The 22340-nt window shown below is 38.7% G+C and overlaps 1 protein-coding gene across 2 annotated transcripts in view; it reads right to left on the bottom strand.

Annotated features, from left to right (window-relative positions):
• Positions 1-22340, bottom strand: part of Atp8a2 (ATPase phospholipid transporting 8A2) — a 619499-nt gene that overhangs the window by 496758 nt on the left and 100401 nt on the right. For both annotated transcript variants that reach the window (XM_071610764.1, XM_027941579.2), the window contains exon 2: positions 20422-20566. In XM_071610764.1, coding sequence (XP_071466865.1) covers positions 20422-20566 — 145 coding nt within the window. The remainder of the gene's footprint in view (positions 1-20421; positions 20567-22340) is intronic.

Genomic DNA, 22340 nt, shown 5'->3' on the forward strand with positions numbered 1-22340 from the left:
CTGAACCATCTTTTCTACTCATCAGTCCAGCTGCCACAAGCATGCTCATCAAGTAGTCATCATATCCAATCACAGCCTTGCCCTACACCACACTTCTGTCTGGATCAATATGCCATCATGTGTTACTTAATGACAGGGCCACATCCTAAGACATGCATCATTAGGCAATTTCATCTTGGGGGAAAAAATCATCAAGTACATTTACATAAACCTGGATAATCTACTGCACACCTAGGCTGTGTAAGACAGCTATCTATACACAATAGTATTTAATATCTTAGCCGATTTTTCCTAGGGCTATGAACAACACAACACAAGATTAAATCAAGACAGCAGTAAACACAAGATACATGAGGCTGTCACTGACACAACATGGCATACTGTTTACAGTAAACTTTTTTCCTAAGTAGGAATATCCTCTCAAGTAAAAATAAAAGTACATTATAGCAAATGCATAATCCAATAACAGCCATTTATTATTATTATCACATATTAAAAGGCTAATTAAAGTCTTTTGTATTAACCCATGCGCGCGTGTGTGTGTGTGTGTGTTTCCTACAGTACAGGGGATTGAATCCAAAGATGCTCTACCACTGAGCTACTTCCCCAACCTTTTTTTAATTTTATTTATTTATTTATTTATTTGGGGACAGGCCAGGCTGTCCCAAAACTGGCCAGGCTGGCCTTGAATTTGCAAGCCTGTTGCCTTGGCCTCCGGAGTAGCCAGGATTAGGCATGTGCCACTGTACCCAGCCCAAGTGTATCTTCTGATGTCACCTAGGAACATGTACACATGTACAAGATATGTACATACCTGCATGTGATATACTTTTATATGACTGATAGTAGGGGTTTGTTTACACCAGCATCATCACACATGCGTGAAGAATGCTTTGAAACACAATGTTAGGAGGACTGTGATATTACTAGATGATAGGGATTTTAAAAATATTTTTAGTTGTAGTTGGACACAATACCTTTATTTTTATTAATTTATTTTTATGCAGTGCTGAGGATCGAACTCAGTGCTGCACATGCTAGGTGAGCACTCTACCGCTGAGCCACAACCCCAGCCCCTAGATGATAGGGATTTTTGAGCTCCATTATGATGCCATGGGACTGTCATTGTATGTACAGTCCATCATTAGCTGAAATGTCATTATGTGGCACATAATTGTTCTAACTTCACAGGGTACACCTACCTGAGTGTCCCACAGACTCCACAAGTCTACATGACTAGAACTGATGTCTTCACCTCCACCTGCCCCTATTTCCTTAGTAATCCCACAATGAGTTTCATCAATCAAGCCAAAGAGTTGAGAAAAGGCAAGGAAGTAAAAATAAAAACCATAAAACAAAAGATCACACTATCAAAAAGCTATGACAACAAATTGACTAAGTGCCCTTATGGAATGGAAAAGGATCTCTGAAGGGATTTTGTAATTTAACTTCAAAAAAATAGAAACAAATTTATAAGAAAAGTAACACAAACATAAACAAAAAGAAAATAGAGCCTAAAATAGTAACATCAAGTTTAAGGCCAAAATTAAATTAAGGCCAAAATAAGCATAGGTAAGAATAAAAAATGTAGCTATATTACCACCTCTATGGTAAATTCTATTTCATGCAAAATTAAATTCTATATGAAATAAATTATTTTACATGAAAACATGTAAAATAAAAATCACAAGTGGACTATCTAAAAAGTTGTAATAGGAGACTAATGCTATTATCCAACTGGCTAATTGAATACACTAAAAATATAGATTCAAAAATTGTAATTAAAAAATCTGAACACAGCTACTTGGGAGGCTGGTGCCGGTAGATGAAATTCAAGGTCACCCTGTCTCCAAAATTAAAAATAAAAAATCCAAACAAATGAACTTTGAAGCCTGTCAAGAATACTCCTTCATCCCTACTATAACAGGAAACCTGAAATAAGTTCCTAACTGCAGTCACTGAAGCTATAGAGAAGAGATAACCATAACCACAAACCACCTCCCAGTTTTGCCAAGAGAACCTGGAGTTTGTCAATTGAACCCGGAGGCAAACTCCAAAGGGTCTCACTTGCCTCAGACCAGCGGGAATGGTAGTCGCTGCAACAGCTGACCAATAGTTCATATGTCAGATCACACTGCCAAGTCATGGCTCAGGACCATTCAACAGAGGATTTGAGAACTGGGAGAAACTTTGAAAAATATAAGTTGCACTGTTCATCTTACACAGGAGGAAACTGATACCCTGAAAGATAAAGCACTACCTACTAGAGGCAGGCATCTACAGAGATCTGCCCTCAATGGTTAGGGACTCAGGTTGAGCTCCTCTGAGATGGTGGCCACAGGTGGTAACATAACAAGTGTTTTTGCCACCCAGAGATTTAAAAAAAAAAAAAGTCCCTTCTCTATGTGGCAAAATTTTTTCAAGAACAATTATAAAATAAAAATATGAAATTCACCAGAAAAGAAACAGAAAACAAAAATTATCTTTATTAGGGCTGGGGATATAGCTCAGTGATAGATCACTTACCTAGCATGTGTCCAAGTTCAGTCCCCCCACATACACATCCCCAAAACACTATTGTTATTAAATTATATATGATGCCAGTAAATAAAATTTAAAAAGTTATTATAGTACAAAAAAGGGAAAAAAATAACACTATTTATTCAACAGTTTTTATATCCATGTAATAATTTGTACTTTGATCTTTGGTTTAGGACTGATAGAATATTTATGTCAATAATTGTTCACTAATTGAATTTTAACAAAAGCAATGTCTACAAAGGGTATAATTTGATCAACTAATAAATCATACTACTGTTACATTTTATTTTCTTGATTTGGACATCAACTTTAAAATAATAACTTCTCAATAAATTTCAATTTTCAAAAGATTATTAAATCTAACAAAGTTTTATGTAAACTAAAATTTGCAATTACCAAACAAAAACATTGTACTTCACAAATCAAACTGTTCCCATGTTTTAAATTTTAAACAGAAAAACAGCCAAGTAGGCTCATAAAATGACAGAATTTAGGCTATGTGTAACTCAGTGGTAGAGCATTGTCTCGCATGCATAAGACCTGGGTTCCATCCCCAGCATCAGGAGAAAAGAATAATGACAGAATTAAAATAGCACAGGTTCTATTTTCTTAGCATTTATAAATATTACAGAGCTACTACTTGTTTGATAACTGCTGTTTAAACTCAGGAGTATACAGTATCTTGGGTCTTGTGCAAATGAGTTCCATCCCTGCCCAATTCTTAGACCCTTGCCCTCAAAATGCATGCATACAGCTCAGTCATGGGCACCCAGGCTGGAAAATACCCAGGAGTGCTCCTAATTGGATTCCAGGGAGTCTTTTCACTTGAAAGAAACTAAAATGTACTAACTGGAAGCATAGATGTGTGTCTATTTTGCACGCATACTATATATACACACACATACGGTCTTTAATAGTAAATAATAATCACAGAAACTGTTTAGAATTTAATCCAATTGAAGACCTTTTTGATGAACATTTTATTGCTGACATTATGCAGAACTGCTGGTGTATGGGAATAATAGAACAGAAGGACTTTCAGCGGGCTTTATTTTTTGTACCCTCCTCTTGCCTGCACTTCAAATGGATTGCTCCCCCAACACCCTCAACTACCTTTTGTACTCCTTGGGTTCTGGGAACTTGGGCTACTTGTATTACTTTATCTGGTGTGTTTCCTTATCTGTGCAATGAGGACACAAGTTGGGAGTGCTTCTGCCTCCTTCAGATAGCTCCTTAAAGACGGAGGATAGGTGTGGAAACCCTGTCCTGGTCTATATGTGGTTTGCTCCCCCCAGAAGAACAGAGGGGGAAAAAGGGGGGGTTAATTAGCTTTTCATTACTGTAACCAAAATACCTGACAAGAGCAATTTAGAGGAGAAAACATTCATTTTGGCTCGCGGTTTCAGCAGTTCAGTCCATGATCAGCCAACTCCATTGCTCTGTCCCTAAGGTGAGGCAGCTCACCATGATAGAGGGGTGCTGCTCTGCTCATGATGGTCAGGAAGCAAAGAGAGGAAGGAATCAGGAGAACAAGATATAATCCCCAATGGCACACCTCCCACATCCCCACTGCATCCAACCCCACAGTGATCCTCCAACCACGCCCCACCTGCAGTTAGTCCATTCAAATTAGAAGAAACAGATTAGATTACACCTCACGTCCAAAGCATAACAGAGGGCAACAAACAGAAATGACTGATCCAATGTGCATGTTCTGTCTCATCTTCCTCACTTAAACCCACCCAAAAAGTTAATCGGTAATGAGTAGATCAGGACTATCAAGGTTGAGTGAGGCCTCTTTTTTTTCTTTCCATCACCATGTCCCCAACATCAATCACTGATGTGTACTGCCATATACTTGACACTAAAAATAAATTTGTTGAATGAACAAATTCTAAATCTCAACTTATATAAATGGCTTAAGGATGCCAACTATCACATTAAATCCCAAATAAACTTTCATTTGAGGGTAAACATCAATCTAAGTCTGAAGAAATGGCATTAAGAGCATTTAACTTGGCAGCCCTCTTTTAGGAATAGTTTATATAAGAAAGCAACATCAAAACCTCAAAATGCATCAATTTCCAAGGCTTGGGCAGCTCTATCTCACTGTGGGAGTTCTAATTTGTTCAGTAAGCAATAAAATATGAAGAAAAATCTTAGAACAAGGTGTTAAGCCAGTTCCTATTTTCTTTCCTTTTTTTTTTTTAATTAGAGCATTCCAGTTACACATAGTAATTGGGTTCATTTTGACAAATATGTACATGCATGAAATCAATTCCCATTCTCTGTACAGTTCTGACCTTTGCTGGTAGAACAGCAAAGGGTTTGCACTTCTCTTTGACCAGAAATGGTGCTTCGTGCTGGGGAAGATGCAAGGGGAAACAGACTTCATCCTCAAGAATGACGCAGCAGAGCAAAGAGAGTCAGAGACACATGTAAATAGACATAAGGCAACCTGCTGGGATCCACAGCAAAAAAAAAAAAAAGCCTGAAAAACACTGATGCACAGAGGGAGGCACCTCAGCCTGCAAAGAGTGAGGACATGGGACAAGGACGAAAATGCTTAAGAAATATGTGACCTGAGCCTTAAAATACAGAGTTCACCAGGAGGAAACACTGTAGAGGGAAGGAAATAGCATTGTAATCCCAAGATTAAAGACTGCAGCCAGACCAGAGGAAGAAAACGTGGGGAAGATGGGGCAGCAAGCTGGGGACAGGATGACAGTGGCCCTGTATAACTTCCAGGACTGTGAAATTAGAAATGTCCCTCAGAAGGTGAAACAGAAGCACATGAATTACTGTCAGTAGGTGACAATCTGCAGCTTCGTTGGCATTCCCTCAAAGTTTACACGTTAACATAGTTGGAGTTTTGAGGTATGATTTTAAGGATAAAAAATCTGGAAGCACTTCCAATCCCTCTTTAAATTTTTGTTGAGTATAGGAGCAATGTAAATGTAAGTAGCCACTCATTAATTTGGTGAAATAAGAAAATAAAAAAACTTACTTTAGCACAAAGATGCGCTACAAGACCAAACATTGGAGGAACCCACATTTCCTCTCTGAGACAATGTCTCTATAAATGGGTCTGAACATTAAGAGCACTGTTAAAATAACAGTTCATGAATCATAATTCAAATGTGATATTAGAACGAGTATTTGGCTATAGAAATATAAAATATCTGTGTTGCCTATGGGCTAACTCCTGCATTTTATGTGTAGGCCACAACCTAGAACCAATGTCTGGGAGCTACAGGAAGCCTCAGCATTAAGGAAAAACCAGCTAACCATGGACCAAAATAATTTGCCAAATGAATTAAAATGTTCCCTGTTGCTAGATTTTGGATCTGGAATGTTCCCCAAAGGCCCATGTGTTGAAGATTTAATCCCCAGTATAGCATTGTTCAGGATGGAATAATTAATTGTTCAGGTGGAAATGATAGGATCGTGAGGGCTCTGACCTCATCAACAGATTAATCCACAGATGGATTCATAATCTGAATGGACTATTGGATAGTGTTAGAAACCACTGGAGGTAAGATCAAGTTGAAGGATGTGGGTACCTGAGGATGTTCCCTTGAAGATATATCTTCTCTCCCCCCAGCTCCCCTTCTCTGCTTCCTGTCTGCCGTGAGCTGAGAAGCTATCCTCCACCATGCCCTTCCACTATGACATTCTGCTTCACCTTGGGCTCAAAGCTGGAGCGAGCCAACCACAGACAGAAATCTTTGAAACTAAGTTTCCTCCTCTAAATTGTTTTTCTCAGTCATTTTGTCACAACAATGAAATCTGACTAATACACCCATGGACACAGATGTAAGAATTACAGGCTGTAAGAATTAAAAGCATTAAGTTAGAGCTACAGCATGTGCATATGCATATATACATTTACTCAACACTTTGGAGTTCCCTTATTATAACATTCACAGTGTTTGGCTTACAAATATGACTAATCCATGTCAAGACCTCCATATATACAGAATAACAGTGGTTCTCCTCTTTCCTCTCCCTCTCCCTCCCCACCCCTCTCCATCTTATACTTAAAAATTATTTCTGTGGGCTGAGGATGTGGTTCAGTGGTAGAGTACTTGACCTGTAACACTGAAAAAAAAAATAAGTAGAAGGAGGAGGAGGAAAGAAATGAAGACGGAAATTTGCTTTTCCTGCAACGTCTGAGCCTATACAGTGAAGAAAATATTATTGAAATAGGTCTTTATTGAAACAGGTGTGGAGATGAAACCACGAGACAGCTGTCAGGCAAAACAGTGAAATTGAGAGAAGTTAATGTTTCTGCCTCCCTGAGGCATCCTCCTTCTACAAAATAATGTAACTTACTATGGTACATTGACTCTAGAATGATTAATGAACTCTAATTTGTAAAGACATCATTAAAAATTAACATGAGGCAGTTCTAACAAAGATAGAATACTGGGGAGGTACTTATGATACTACTCAGCAAATAGCCTTGCTGTTTTAAAATTAAGAGCTCTATTCTTAAATTATGAGAGCTTGGGAACACATATACTAGCCAGTAATACTTTCAAAACTTCTACCCTTAACTGAAATTAAAAAAAGGTGTAGTATTTTTATTCAGTAATTTAAAGAACATTCCTTATATAATTTGAGCCTCCAATTAAGTATTCAGGTTAAATATGATGCACAGTTTCGAGGTACACAGGAAGACTCAAAGCACAGGCAAGTGGTCAAAAAGCCAATGGTCCAAGTAAGAAATAAAGGGGAAAAGTGAGGAGAGAGGAAGAGAAAGAGAAAGACTTGATATTCATGATTCAATACAAATCTAGTTCTCCATTTGTACCTAGTTTAAGATTTTAATCATTCTTTGGTAAAGAATCTTAGTTGGTATTTGCTTGCAAGAGAAGGTGACAGTGAATTTAATGTGACCTTTTGTGCTTCTCTGTTCTCTCAGAATATCAGAAGGAGGAACCAACTTCTTGATTTAACAACCATGCACATAGACACACTAAATACATCTTAGACCTGCCTTTATGCTCTCAATGCAGCCTGCCTGTAATGTCACAAATTCAGGCTAAATTTTATTTCTTTACATAATCCTAGCACCCAAAGATTATTGTTATTCTTTAGCCTGAATATTTATTCTCCTATATTACCTTACTCAACTCCACTTTGCTTTTCTCCCCCAGCTTATCAACTGACTGTCTGGGTTATCAAAGAGAAGACAGAGAACAACATGAGTGGCAAAAAAGAGTGACAACAGTATGGATGAGCAGGCACCATTTGCTCTCTTAGACCAACAGGACCAATTCTTCATATGGGGTAACAGACACTATTCTAACTCTTGGGCATGCCATAAGGCATAACCTTACTCTAGTTCCTATTCACTAAGTGGAATATCTTGAAATCAGGCACACCTAGAGGTAGGGAAACACTGAATGTCTCTCCTAGTAAAGCTTGTGAAATCCCCGCCTTGCTGGAGACAGTTCACAGGAAGATATCTCCTTTGTGACACAGCTGATGGAGGTAACCCCATGCACCTGACCCCTTGGGTTGATCCAACACTTAGGTGACAGGGTTTTTGCCATTCTGAGGTCAATAACCTTGCCCCCAATCCACTGTTTAAAGTAGTTCCAAATAAAACAAAACTCATAAGAGAAAGTATCAAAATACCTTCCATATAACTAAAACTGGAATTCTGGCAACATCTTTGTATATTCCTCCACCTACTTACAAGCCTATTTCCATCTATCCCCAAAGCCAAGCCTCACGTCTCTCCCTGGGCAATGACAGCATCCCAGTGCATTTCAAAATACAGAGCATGTGGGTTCACACACATGCCACAGCCAAAGCATCCCAAACCCAAGGATAACTTTGTCACTTGCCCCTGTAAGAGCTTCTTTGGGCTACAGCTGACCCCTTGTCAGTAACTGGGATTTTCTGAGCACAGCTGTCATTGCTCCTTCTTCCACATCTTTTCCAGAAAGCAAAAGGCTCTGTACCTCTGTACCTTTGCATATGCTTTTCCCCATGGCTGGCATGTCCTCCCTCCACAAACGCCACCTGAGCTTTCAGACTGACTTCTACTCAGCTTTCAAACCCAACTGTAACTCTGTTCTGTCCTAGCTCTGAAGCATTACAAAAAAAAAAAAAAAAAACCACTCCAGATTCCCCATGATAGAGGGGGATTAAAATGCTTGCCTTGCAAATACCAAATGTAGGATTACAAATTGGGCTTAACTTTCCTCATTATGACCAGTCTCAGGGTTGCTGAAGTCAAAAGCAGAAGTTAGACTGAGCTTGATCTTCTCCAAGAAAAAGGAGGAGCCCCACTCAACAGGAATCTACAGACATAGCTCCAAAGTGGGGTATGAAAGAAAGTTACCAGAGTTTACATTTACATGTATTTCCAAAAATTAAGGTTTGATAACATTTATTGAATATAATGATACCGGTGCCCCCACATGGTCCTATGGAATGTGCCTGGAGGGGAAGTTCCCTGATTTGAGGGTTAGGGGGGTGTGCTATGGAATGAACAGTATCATCATCCCCAAATTAATACATAGAAGCCTTAACCCCTAATCTGATGGTATTTGGAATCAAGATCTTTGGAAAAGAAAGGATTAGATGAAGTCATGAGGGTGGAGGCTCTCAGGATGGGATTAGTGCCCTTATTAAAGACTGATACCTTATGTGAAATACCACTATTCTCTTTGTCACTTCCCCCACCCCGTTCTCTCTCTTTTTTTTCATTGATTTTTAAAAAATAAATGACAAGCAGAATACAACAGTTACTAATATGGCATTATGTAAAAATGTGGATGTGTAACCGATGTGATTCTGCAATCTGTATTTGGGGTAAAAATGGGAGTTCATAACCCACTTGAATCTAATGAGCTTTGTAATGTTTTGAACAACCAATAAAAAAATAAAAATAAAATTGTAAAAAAAATAATAATAAAAATAAATGACAGCAGAATGCATTACAATTCTTATTACACGCATACAGCACAATTTTTCATACCTCTGGTTGTATATAAAGTATGTTGACACTAATTCGTGTCTTCATACATGTACTTTGGATAATGATATCTATCACATTCCACCATCCTTGCTAATCCCCTGCCCCCTTCCTGTCCCTCCCACCCCTCTTCCCTATCTAGAATTCATCTATTCCTCCCATGCTCCCCCTCCCTACCCCACTATGAGTCAGCCTCCTAATATCAGAGAAAACATTTGGCATTTGGTTATTTGGGATCGTCCAACTTCACTTAGCATTATCTTCTCCAACGCCATCCATTTACTTGCAAATGCCATAATTTTGTTCTCTTTATTGCTGAGTAAAATTCCATTGGGTATATATACCACATTTTTTTAATCCATTCATCCACTGAAGGGAATCTAGACTGGCTCTATATTTTAGCTATTGTGAATTGTACTGCTATAAACATTTATGTGGCTGTATCTGTAGTATGTTGTTTTTAAGTCCTTTGGGTATAGAACAAGGAGAGGGATAGCTGGATTAAATAGTGGTTCCATTCCCAGATTTCCAAGGATTCTCCATACTGCTTTCCATATTGGCTGCACCAATTTGCAGTCCCACCAGCAATGTATGAGTGTACCTTTTTCCCACATCCTGGCCAACACTTATTGTTGTTTGTCTTCATAATAGCTGCCATTCTGACTGGAGTGAGATGATATCTTAGATTAGTTTTGATTTTCATTTCTCTAATTGCTAGAGATGATGAACATTTTTTCATATATTTGTTGATTGATTGTATATCCTCTTCTGTGAAGTGTCTGTTCAGGTCCTTGGCCCATTTGTTGATTGGATTATTTGTTTTTTTGGTGCTTAGCTTTTTGAGTTCTTTATATACCCTAGAGATTAGTGCTCTATCTGATGTGTGAGGGGTAAAAATTTGCTTCCAGTATGTAGGCTCTCTGTTCATCTCACAGATTGTTTCTTTTGCTGAGAAAAAAACTTTTTAGTTTGAGTCCATCCCATTTATTGATTCTTGGTTTTAATTCTTGTGCTACAGGAATCTTATTAAGAAAGTTGGGGCCTAATCCCACATGATGAAGAATAGGGCCTACTTTTTCTTCTATTAGATGCAGAGTCTCTGGTTTAATTCCTAGGTCCTTGATCCACTTTTGAGTTGAGTTTTGTAAATGGTGAGAGATAGGGGTTTAATCTCATTTTGTTGCATATGGATTTCCAGTTTTCCCAGCACCATTTGTTGAAGAGGCTATCTTTTCTCCAGTGCATGTTATTGGCACCTTTGTCTAATATAAGATAATTGTAGTTTTGTGGGTTAGTCTCTGTGTCCTCTATTCTGTACCATTGGTCTACCAGTCTGTTTTGCTGCCAATACCATGCTATTTTTGTTACTATTGCTCTGTAGTATAGTTTAAAGTCTGGTATATTGATGCTACCTGCTTCACTCTTCCTGCTAAGGATTGCTTTAGCTACTCTGGGTCTCTTATTTTTCCAGATGAATTTCATGATTGCTTTTTCTATTTCTATGAGGAATGCCATTGGGATTTTGATCAGAATTGCATTAAATCTGTATAGTGCTTTTGGTAGTATGGTCATTTTGATAATATTAATTCTGCCTATCCAAGAGTAAGGTAGATCTTTATATCTTCTAAGGTCCTCTTTGATTTTTCTCTTTAGGGTTCTGTAGTTTTCATTGTATAGATTTTTCACCTCTTTCTTTAAGTTGACAAGTATTTTTTTTTTTTTTTAGGTTATGGTAAATGGGGTAGTTTTCTTCATTTCCTTCTCAGAGGATTTGTCACTGATATACAGAAATGCCTTTAATTTATGGGTGTTGATTCTATATCCTGCTACTTTCCTGAATTCATTTACTAGTTCTAGAAGTTTTCTGGTGGAGCTTTTTCGGTCTTCTTTCTCTATGCAAGGCAGGAAGCGTGACTTTACCATCCTACCAGAAACCGACTACTCTGATTATCAACCTAATCTTGGACTCCCAAACTCCAGGACGGTGTGAAAATAAATTTCTGCTGTCTAAACCACCCGCCCAGACTATGGCATTTTGCCATGACAGTCTGGCTGACTAATACATGGTAACAGTGGTACCCTCCCCTGTCTGTCTCTCTGCTTATTACTACTATATGTTTCAGTTTATATCTCCCAGCTAAATGGATTTCTGGTTTACTTTATCTAATTTCACTAAACTAACCCTCCCAAATGAAAAAGTGGCTTTAGAATCTGGAATGATACCTTTTTGAAAATTATGTTAATATTGCAACTAAAGGCAAATTTTATAAAGCAGCAGAATTATCTCTTCCTTTCCTAATAAAAGTTCTTCAAAACAATTTTACTAGGTTAAGCATTAGGAAAATCTAACCAAACCTGATGAATCAGCCAAAAATATTCAAAATAATGAACATCTTTAACAAATGTACTTAACTACAAAGTTTAACTGAGAACATTGGTGAACGCATAGTATATCTTTAGATAATAACTAATGATGATACTATGTCTACAGATATTTAAATGCCTATATTGAAGGTTATGCTAAGAAGTTTTAGTGAAGGAACATACAATCTGTAAAGTTTGGAGACCACTGACATAGAAAGAAAACTTAAATGATGAACATGTCGGACCCCAAAATATGGCCCCTCCTAATCTGTTCCTTTGGCATATTTCAAGATGAGTATTCTGAGAAACTGCTGCCAGAATTAACTCTGAGAGGCTGCCCTTTTGTAAAAGAAATGTACATCTGTAAAGGAAATTTACACTGGTGAAGTAAGCAGCAGGCATGATATATAAACAGGTTTCTCTGATACCCAGTTTTTGCCAAGGAAAGATCTTTTCACAGGAAGAAGAGGTTGGGGGTCTGAAAGAATGACCACAGCTGGCAGTTACCTGGGAGACTTCATCTGCATCACAGGATAACCTTTCCAGGCCACACACCTCCTCCCCTCAACCTCTCTTACCCCAAGAACCCTTAAGTCCTTATCCCTTTGTTCAGCTGTATATAAGGCTTGGTTATCTGTGCCCCTCCCTTGAGTCTTGTGCTATGTGTATAGCCCCCATGTTTCTACAATTGAATGTATTTGTTATGGTTTTTTTTCCCCCTGTGAATTTGTTTGCTCTAGGTTTATTTCACAGATTAAAATCATCAAACTTTTGGAAGGAAAAGAGCAACACATCCATTCTTGGGCTGATGTCCTTTCTCAAGCAGGCCTGAAAGTTGAAACCTATCAACACTCTCCAGTAGCCTTTCAAGTGATGGTATCTCTAACCAATACCGAAAACACACAGAATAATCTAACAGAATGCCCAACAATATCCCAAACTCAACTTCAAATCACTTTTTAATTGCATCTAGCATAAAATAGTAAGAGTGGCTAAAAACCTCTGATTTAAGTTTTGAAGAGCTGGCTTTCATTTAAGAAAAAAGAATGGATCAGCATTTAAATGATCAAACCCAACCTCATGAATTTCTGGAAATTTCTTTGTAAAACATCCTGCATCCCAACAATGGTGGGTCCTCTCCTTTTGTTCTCTCTAAGCATTGTCCCTCTTGAAAGAGTTGCTGATTGGCTTTTCTGAGTAAGCTTTTGCTTCTGTTGAGTGGCTCAGTCATAAGTGGTGGAACAAATACTTAGACCCTACTTTCTAGATGGTGACCTAGAAGCTCCCAGGACTGAATGCTGAGCAGAAACAGGATTATCTGCAGGTCACATGACTACCAACTCTTAAAATTTCTATACAACTGGACTAGCTATCATGCAAACAAATTCTCTCTGTGTTGCTGGTGAGTTTAGGGAATTTTCTTTGACACCAGGAATGGAATGTTCTCAAATCTTAACACAACAATCATCTAAGGACACTGACTCTTTTCTCTCTAATCACCATGCCTTCAAAATCATATCTGTTTCCAATAAAACATCCAATGTTTATCAAAAAAAAAAGATGAGAGTTTAGCATTTTCCTACTCTCCCAGGTACTTGTAGTTAATTTTAAGATTTTTTTTTTTTTTTTGCCTTTAGAAAACTATATATTTATAGGAGAGCTGCAAAAATAGAATAGAGTTGCCATATAGCTTTCACATAGTTTCTCTGTACAGTTAACATCTTACATCCTAATACAATGATCAAAATTAAGAAAATAACACTTGGCACAGAGCTAACCCAAGTACTGACTCTATTCAGGGTTCACCAGCATTTTTCAACCAATGTACTTTTTCTTTTCTGGGATCTGATTTAGGGACTCACATGGCATTTAGTTGTCCTATCTCCTTAGTTTTCTCTAATTTTGGTTAAGTTTTAACTTCTATCTCACTAATTAATCCTTGATGTTTAATTTATTTAGAATCAGAAATGCACCCAAGTTCACAGAAAGCAGTAAGAGTTAACAGTGTGGCTGGGGACATAAGTCAGTGGTAGAGCATTTGCCTAGCATGTACAAGGGCCTAGGTTCAATCCCCAGCACCAACAAAAATAAAAATAAAAGAGTTCATAGGGAAATAAATTGCTGATCCAAATTCTTAAACCAAACGCCTTCACTTATTTGTAAAAATGAGAACGGTGTTACATCTTGTATCTAGAATGTCTCCCAAAGGCCCTTTTGTTGAAGGCTTGGTTCCAAGCTGGTAAAGCTATTGGGAGGTGGTAGAAACCTAGGAGATGAGGCATAGATGGAGGAAGTACATCACAGCAGATGTGCCTTTCAAAGGTATATCTTGTCCCCCAACCCCTTTTCTCCTCTCTATTTGCTTCCAGGCCATATGAGGTAAGCAATTTTGCTCCACCAAGTGATCCCTCTATGATGTTCTACCTCACCACAGGTCCACAGTGATGGGGCAAAGTAACTATGGACTGAAACCTCTGAAACCATGAGCCAAAATAAACCTTTCCTCCCTTAAGTTGATTTTCTCAAGTATTTTGTCACAACAAGGGAAAGCTAACTAACACAAATGGCAAAGTTGTTTCTTTGGTCAAATTCAAACTGGGTTTCATTATCCACCCACACAAAGGTCAACTTGACAAAGAAAAATCACCAGGAAAGTCTATTCTCCTAGACATTTGCTGTTTCCTTAGAAACATCAAATACAAAACTGGTTCAAGGTTGACATGCTTTTCTATTTCTAAAAATAGAGTTCAAGAAAGCTCACAGATTCAATGATCAACTGAAATATATGGTGCCAAGGCTCCCCCAATTTCCAGTTTTATTTTCAGGATGCCTCAAAAACCTATCCAGGAGAACACTTCTAATTACCAGACTCTTCTATGGCATTAATTGTTATTGGTATTTATGAAATAATGACTCATGATCTATTGTAACATTCATGTCAGAAAACACAGTGCCTGGTTTGGAGTATAACCAAACATATCTATCTGCCTCTAATATAAAAATAGCATAGACAGAAGGGAAATCTTGAGACTGTTTGAAGGCTGAAAGGTAAAATGCTTTGAACATCAGCAATAACTCTGAATGAGAAAAATACTTACCTTTGCCAAACTGGACAAGGACAGATGTCTTAAACCAGACGTATGTAAATCTTACTTTTTAAGACAATGATCATTTTGTGACTCAAAAGAAAATGATTCTTGATAGAATCTTGGTATTGTTTCTTTGTTAAATTATAAGCAGCTTATGCATTGAGACAAGGTCCCATCTAAATTCTGTAGCTTTAAAACATTTGGAAAAGACTCCTTCATTTTTGTATCACTCAAAGACATTGGATCTAGAACCATATACACCTATTATCCACATTCATATATAAACAGGCTAGTGAAGATTATTTTGTTCTCTCCATTCTTTAAGAAAAAAAAATTCTCCTATTTTAGAATCCCAGCATATTATTACAGGTTGAATATCCCTTAACCAAAATGCTTGGGATAAGAAGTGTTTCCAATTTCATTTGCTTTTGTTTTGTTTAGGTTTTGGACTTAGGAATGTCTCCAGACACATAATAAAACATCCTGGAAAGAGGATCCCAGTCTAAACATCGAATTTTCTTGTACCTATGTATCTCATACACACAGCCTAAAGGTAATTTTATATAATATTTTTAATGTGCATAACTACAATCCACCACATGCTAGTAGGTGTGGAATTTTCTACCTGTGGCATCATGTGTGGTTCAAAAAGTTTCAGATTTTAGGGATGCTTAACATGCATAAAACTTAACACACAGTGCTCAATTCCTATACAAACTTAATGCAAAGTGCTTAATTACCTTTGCTTAAAAGGTAATATTCTATTTTAAACTTGCCTTGGAAAAGTCAATAAAATATTTATAAAAAGCAATTTTCCTTTTAAGATAAACAATCTAAAGAAATTCAGTAACTTAACAAAGCTCAAGTTATTGCTTTAATGAAGATTTTTTGCTAGCTAAAACGCCCACCTGAAATGAATGAGTCACTCAAAACTGAATATCTATAAACATTTCTAACTTGCTCTGAAGATCTCATTTCAAAATTGGAAAAAAAAACCTCCTTATAGCTTTGAAATTCACTATTTCAAATGACATGCTGATAATTACATAGAAAGATTACATATGTCTGATCATGATGACATAAATATTGTTCATTCCTTTGATCAGTCAACTACTTCAAGTATATTTTGGTGGGGGAAGCATTTTAACTTTAAATGGTTTTAAACATTTAGAAATACAAAATTAAAGATTGACCTACCAGATTCCTCTACACAGCAAACTTTTTGTAAGCATTTAATATGTAACTTACAACACATGAAAGGATATGGTGCCATTCACATAAAATATCCAGTATAGGGAAATTTATAGAGATATAAAGCAGATTAGTGGTTGCATGGGTCTGGGGAGAAGCAAGGATAAGAGGATGACAGCTTTTTAAAGGGTAAGGAGTTCTTCTCAAGGTGGTCAAAATATTCTAAAATTGTACAACTCTGAATATACTAAAAAACCAATGATTACAACTTTAGGTGGCTGAATTATGCACTTAAACATTTTAAAGGAAACAGGACTATGTATTTGGGGGAAAACGGGACCTTGTTAGGTAGACACATATACAATTATTATATATATATATATATATATATATATATATATATATATATATATATACACACACACACACACACACACACACACACACACTGAAAATAACCCATTAATTACTATTTCTTTTTGGGGGTAAAGGAATTTACTATCCTCGTAAAGTCTTAGAGAATCAATGCCTAGGAAAAAGATCAATCATAATTCTCTACCATGAAGGTAATGCAAAGTCATTGGCTTCAGACCGGGCACTGGTGTTACTTTCAGTGTCAAGCACAAGACCAAGATTTGGAGGGACAACCACATACAAGGTACAAGCTCTCCCAGAAATTCAAGAAATTTCTCAGAATTTAGACTTCCCATAGAGTGCACTCCTACAGGGTTACCAAGGCCAGTCAACCCCAGAAGTGACCTATTCACTTCTGCTCTTTAGAGTTTTCCCCAGGCCCCGCCTCTGTTGAATCACACCAGTTCCAAATGTTAACCTTTGACTACATAATACCTGTCCTGAAGTATATCACCCCTCACTTACTTTCCCTATGCCCAACAGCAACCTCCCTCCCTTAGCATCAAATTCTGAGCCCCATCCCTGTCTAGAAGTCAAAACATGAATTTCCCACAGAGACAAGCACAGAGCATCTGCCAAGACTGTAAGGTTCCATGCCAGAAAGGGCTTGGGGAGGAGGGAAATAAGAGAACTCTGTCCTACAGCGGAGCATTCCTGAGGTGTATAATCAGACACCCCTGATCCAGTATACTAGTGTGAGCCTCAGCTGTCCCACATGTCCCTTCTTTTCAAAAACCTCAATATAGAAGTAAACAGGGCTGGAGGATACAGTTCAGTGGTAGAACATGTGCTTAGCACGCATGAGGCCCTAGGTTCAATCCCCAACCCTGCAAAAAACTACACACACACACACACACACACACACATACACACACAGAAAACTGAGATGAAACTTTCATGGCCCTACCTCTAAGAAAAAATACTGGTAACCTTTTCTCATGAAAAATTATATTTAAAAAAGAAATCTTTTATCAATTTCCTTTTATAGAAAGATTCCCTTGGATAGCTTTATCAACTTTCAGCAAACATTCATGGCCAGGATAAAAAAAAAAATCCTTATTTTTAAAAATCAATATTTTTTTAAACTGGATTTCAGCATAATTTAAAATGCTAAAACATCATGGCCCCATGTTTTGTAAAATCCTTAAACTCTAATGCTAAGAAGTTTTGTAATTAATTCCTAATGAACTACAAGTTACTGATAACCATCAGTGATTCCTATTTAAACACAGAGTAGAGGTGAATCACATACTCAAAGGCCATTTTATAGAATCTCAAAGATCACTTTTTAATTTCTTAGACACCACCCAGTGCATTCAGAAACTTATGCTCACAGGATAAGCCATGCACTCAGAAATTTTTTTAAAATTTCATACTTAACATGATATATTTTAACAAGTTCAATTATATACTTATATGAGGTTTTTAAATAGAATAGTTGCTATCTGCTTACTTTACATCTAGCCAGCCCATTCTACATTCCCATACTTAGTCTTCTCTGCTACCTTATAAAAAAAGCACAAATGAAACCATACAATAAGTAGCCACTTGGAATCTAATAATAAAATCAGTCTCAAAAGTCAGTTTTCAATCTTCATTTCAGAACAGTATTGAGAGTCCATTACCTAAGTTCTTAGAAATCCTCACCTCCCATGGAAACTAGGAAATTTAGACCAAGCTCGAGACTCCTGATTTATTCTCCCAGCTTCATACAAGCACAATAGACACAAAAATAAAAGAAATTAATAGGAATTAAGTAAAATACCTTTGAAAACATACTATAAAGTTTGAAAAAAAGTAATTCTTCAGTTCCATACCCTTATAGAGCATTTATCTTTTTAAAAATAATCTTTGTCTTTATAAAAGCAATTAAATAGAAATGTATGAGAAGGTGTGAAAAGTGGAACGATATTAGCAGTGCTAGATAGATTCCAAATGGTTTTAAGTATATTAAGATTTGTGCAACCATCATTAACAAATGAAAGTCCATGCCCATTAATAGTAGTTTCCTCCAATCTCTTCCCCCTTCCCCTGTCCTAGGAAACATTGATCTAACACTCTGTCTCTATAGATTGCCTCTTTTGGATATTTCATATAAATAAACTCAGACAACATGAGGTCTTTTATAACTGGCTTCTTTCACTTAGCATAATGTTTCCAAAGTTAACCCATGGTGTAGTAGGTGTATTTCATTCCTTTTGATAGCCAAATAATATTTCATTGTATGGATATACCACACTTATCTATTCAGTCATCATTCATCAGTTGAAAGACATTTGACTGTGATCACTTATTGGCCATTATAAATAATTCTGCTATGAACGTTTATACATAAGTTTTTATGTGGACATATGTTTTCATTTCTCCTGGTTGTATATACCTAGGAACAGAATTGCTGGGTCATATGGTAACTTTACATGGAATCTTTTGAAGAACTGCCAACCTGCTCTCCACAGCCACTGCACCATTTTTCCTTCTCATCAGCAATGTATGAGGGTTCCATTTTCTCTACATCCTTGCCTATGCTTGTTATCTTTTTTGATTTCACTCTAGTTTGTGAAATGGTGATTTGTTGTCTTAAAGTAAGCCCATACATTCTAGAATGAGAGCTCAGCTATTCTTTTAAGTTGCACTTTTATACGTATAAAAATATGTTCAATCTTAATACCCAAAACAAGTCTGGCACAACCTAATACTCCCTTAATAAATGAAGATATCACCTCCTATAATATGCACTATTATTCTACTCCAAATCCTATCAAGCTACAATAATGTCCAGTAGCCAGACCTTTCTAAATGAAGGTGTCAGGCTAAGCACCCTGTATAAGCACTGCCACAGCAGTGGAATACTTAACCATATAACAACAACAAAGTTGAAGCCAAAACTTTCGAGAAATAACACTGGACTGAAATTCAGGTTTGTCAATAATCTACGTGTAATCTGATCAATCACTTAAGTTCTCTATGCCTGAGGATGGTTTTCTGAGCAGCTCACAAAACTACATCCTCTTAAAGTCACTCCAAGACCAAAAATTTTCTAAGCCTGAAAGTTGAGTTAAATTTGAAAATGTACTAACACCCATGCTAAAAAACAAAACAAAACTAGCCTTGCACAGCAGAAAGAAACTGTTTGCTAGTCAGAGGAGCAGGTTCAATTTCCAGTTTTACCATTTAGTAGCTACATAACCACAGGTACATTACTTAGCATCTTTATACTTCAATTTTCTGATCTGAAGGTAATAATGTCTGCCACATGAGGTGATGGAGAATCATGAAGCTAGTATGGCTAAGGCATATAACACAGCAGCCAGCAAAAAGCAGGCACTTAAATGTTACCTTCCATCCATCTTTCTGATAACTCTGGGCAAAGTTTCCCAGCAAACAGACCTCTTAACGAAGACCCAAGAATCTTTGAGATCTGTGGGATTCCCTTATAAAGCATTTCCCTACATTAAGATCTGCAAATTACTAAAGAGAACTACTAATCAGGTTAAAAAGAGATTATGGGGGATTCTTGAAAGGCAGCCCAGGGATGAAAAGAGAAGAGACCTCACTTTGTGAGTGACATTAGAATAAAACTTCCTCAGGGCCCGCAGAAAGGCTGGACACAGCATAGAAGCAAAGGGGAGGAAGGCTGAAGATGTATTCACACGACTCCTTCGGTATACACCACTAGGCTCTGGGTGGGTGGAGGGAATTGGGGAGCAAGGTGCAGGAGGAAGCAGATGAGGAGGTCCAGCTAGGTGAGAGAAAAGCTACCGACCGGGAAGGGAGCCCCTCCCCAGCTAAATCCACTGCCTCTGGCATCTCTCAGCCGCCTTCCCCTACCTGATCTGGTTGTCGCAGAATTTGTTGAGATGCGGTTGGTTGAGGTAAATGGTGCGGGCCGTTGCCTCCAGCTGATCTCCAATAGACGTGGTCCGGGACATCTCATCCTCTGCTTTCTTATAGCCCGCAGAAGAACGAACAGGTCCTGCAGAGACGAGGCAGGGGGCAGAAAACAAACAAAGAAGTCAGCCTCCAGGCGAGAGGCGGCCAGCACCGGCTGCAGGCTGACCCGCGGGGCCAGCAGGGAAAGGATGCTCTGGAAAGGCCAGGGCCGCCTATGTACCTTGGCTCCGGGTGGAGACGCCGCCGCCGCCGCCGCCGCCGCGGCCACTGCGGCTGGCCCCGCCCCGCCCCTGCCTCCGCCCCACCCCCAGGGGCTGTGGAGCCAGCCACGCCTGCCCTCCCCGGGGGCTGCAGCCAGGGCTCCAGCGCTTCCCTGGGCAGCCTGGGGCGCGCCTGAGGCTGGGCGGGGAGGAGCGTAGCAGCCGCGTGCAAAGTCCGCGAAGCCGGGTGTGAGTGCACCGTGGGGGCGCGCCTCTTCCGGTTGCAACCGGGATCGTGAGGACAATGGGGGTGAGGGATCGGGTGGCAAAACTCTCTTGCTGAGAGCCACCTGCCGTCCCAAGGATTGCGCTTTGGAACTGGATTTTCTGGGCTTCTTTGTTGCTACTTAGGTACTGGGTGGCAAACAGCCTGGAAAGACGTCCCTGGATGCAGTCCCCACGGAAGGGGATAGTGAAAGCACACCTCTGCACTCTAAAATGAAAGTCCCGCACCCCGGTGTGAAGGACCTGCTCCCAAGATGGTCTACGATGGAAAAGGATCTGCTGCTTTCCTCCATGTATGTGTCTAGTCACCTGAGGGCAGTAGCTTTACCAACCCCAGCTATGGACCTCAGTTTGAGCTTGCATTTCATTGCTTAAGTTACTGTTTCTCTGGTTACCACACGAACCAGCCTGACTCCCTACTGAATTTTTTTATCTCATTTTATTTTATTCCCTACTGAAATTTTTATTTCAGTCCTATAGCCAAACCTCCCCGGGTGAGCTAAACTCCCTACTAACCTTCCTTTGAGTAAGTTATGAGTATACAGAAGGATAAAACCCTTACAACACACACACACACACACACAGAGAGAGAGAGAGAGAGAGAGAGAGAGAATTCATTACCACTTCAACTACAAGTCAGTATCCCTCATGGGAAAGGGCCACCCACCTTGAGAATGAACCTTTAGAGAGAAATGCCTGAGATAAAGGGTCATGGAAAAATAAATGCCCTACAGATGGAGCCTTACATTGTTTCCTTTAAATATATGTTCACACCTGCCATCTGTTCACCATATCACAGACGTGCATGTTGGGTATCATTTTTAAAGCTCATCTTAGTGGAGTAAATTTCCACTTCCCAGCAACAAAGAATGCTGTTATTGTCATGGAGAAAATTTGAAAAATAAAGTTTTGGCAAAGTTATCTTTTAAAGTGAGCATAAGGATTGTAATCCTTAACAGACGGGGCAAAACATGAAGTTATTGAGAGCTAACATAATATAATGAATACTAAGTAAGGGTTAATTCTGAAGTGAACTAAGGCACCCACCAGGTATGCAGGCTTTGGGGCTCAGAGTGGGGTCCCTGGTCACAGATCAGGTACACTCCATTTTTGTTCCCATCGTCTAGCAGGGGACCATAGCCTCCTGGCTGTTTCAGTGAGGAACTGATTCCCTCACCTTCCCACCGACCTCCCTCTGTCTGAGATCCTTCCTTGTGCCACTGGACACTGCTGGGCCCTCTCCTTATTATCAGTAAGGGGCAGCAGAGAGCAAGAGTCTGTATTTCAAAACTGGCTGCTCTACCAGGTCTGGCTCCTAGACTTCAATCAGAGAAGGCCGAGGTTTTGTATGGGGGATTTGACTTTGTTTGA

Source organism: Marmota flaviventris, chromosome 4 (assembly GCF_047511675.1).
Source record: "Marmota flaviventris isolate mMarFla1 chromosome 4, mMarFla1.hap1, whole genome shotgun sequence".
Taxonomy (NCBI): Eukaryota; Metazoa; Chordata; class Mammalia; order Rodentia; family Sciuridae; genus Marmota; species Marmota flaviventris.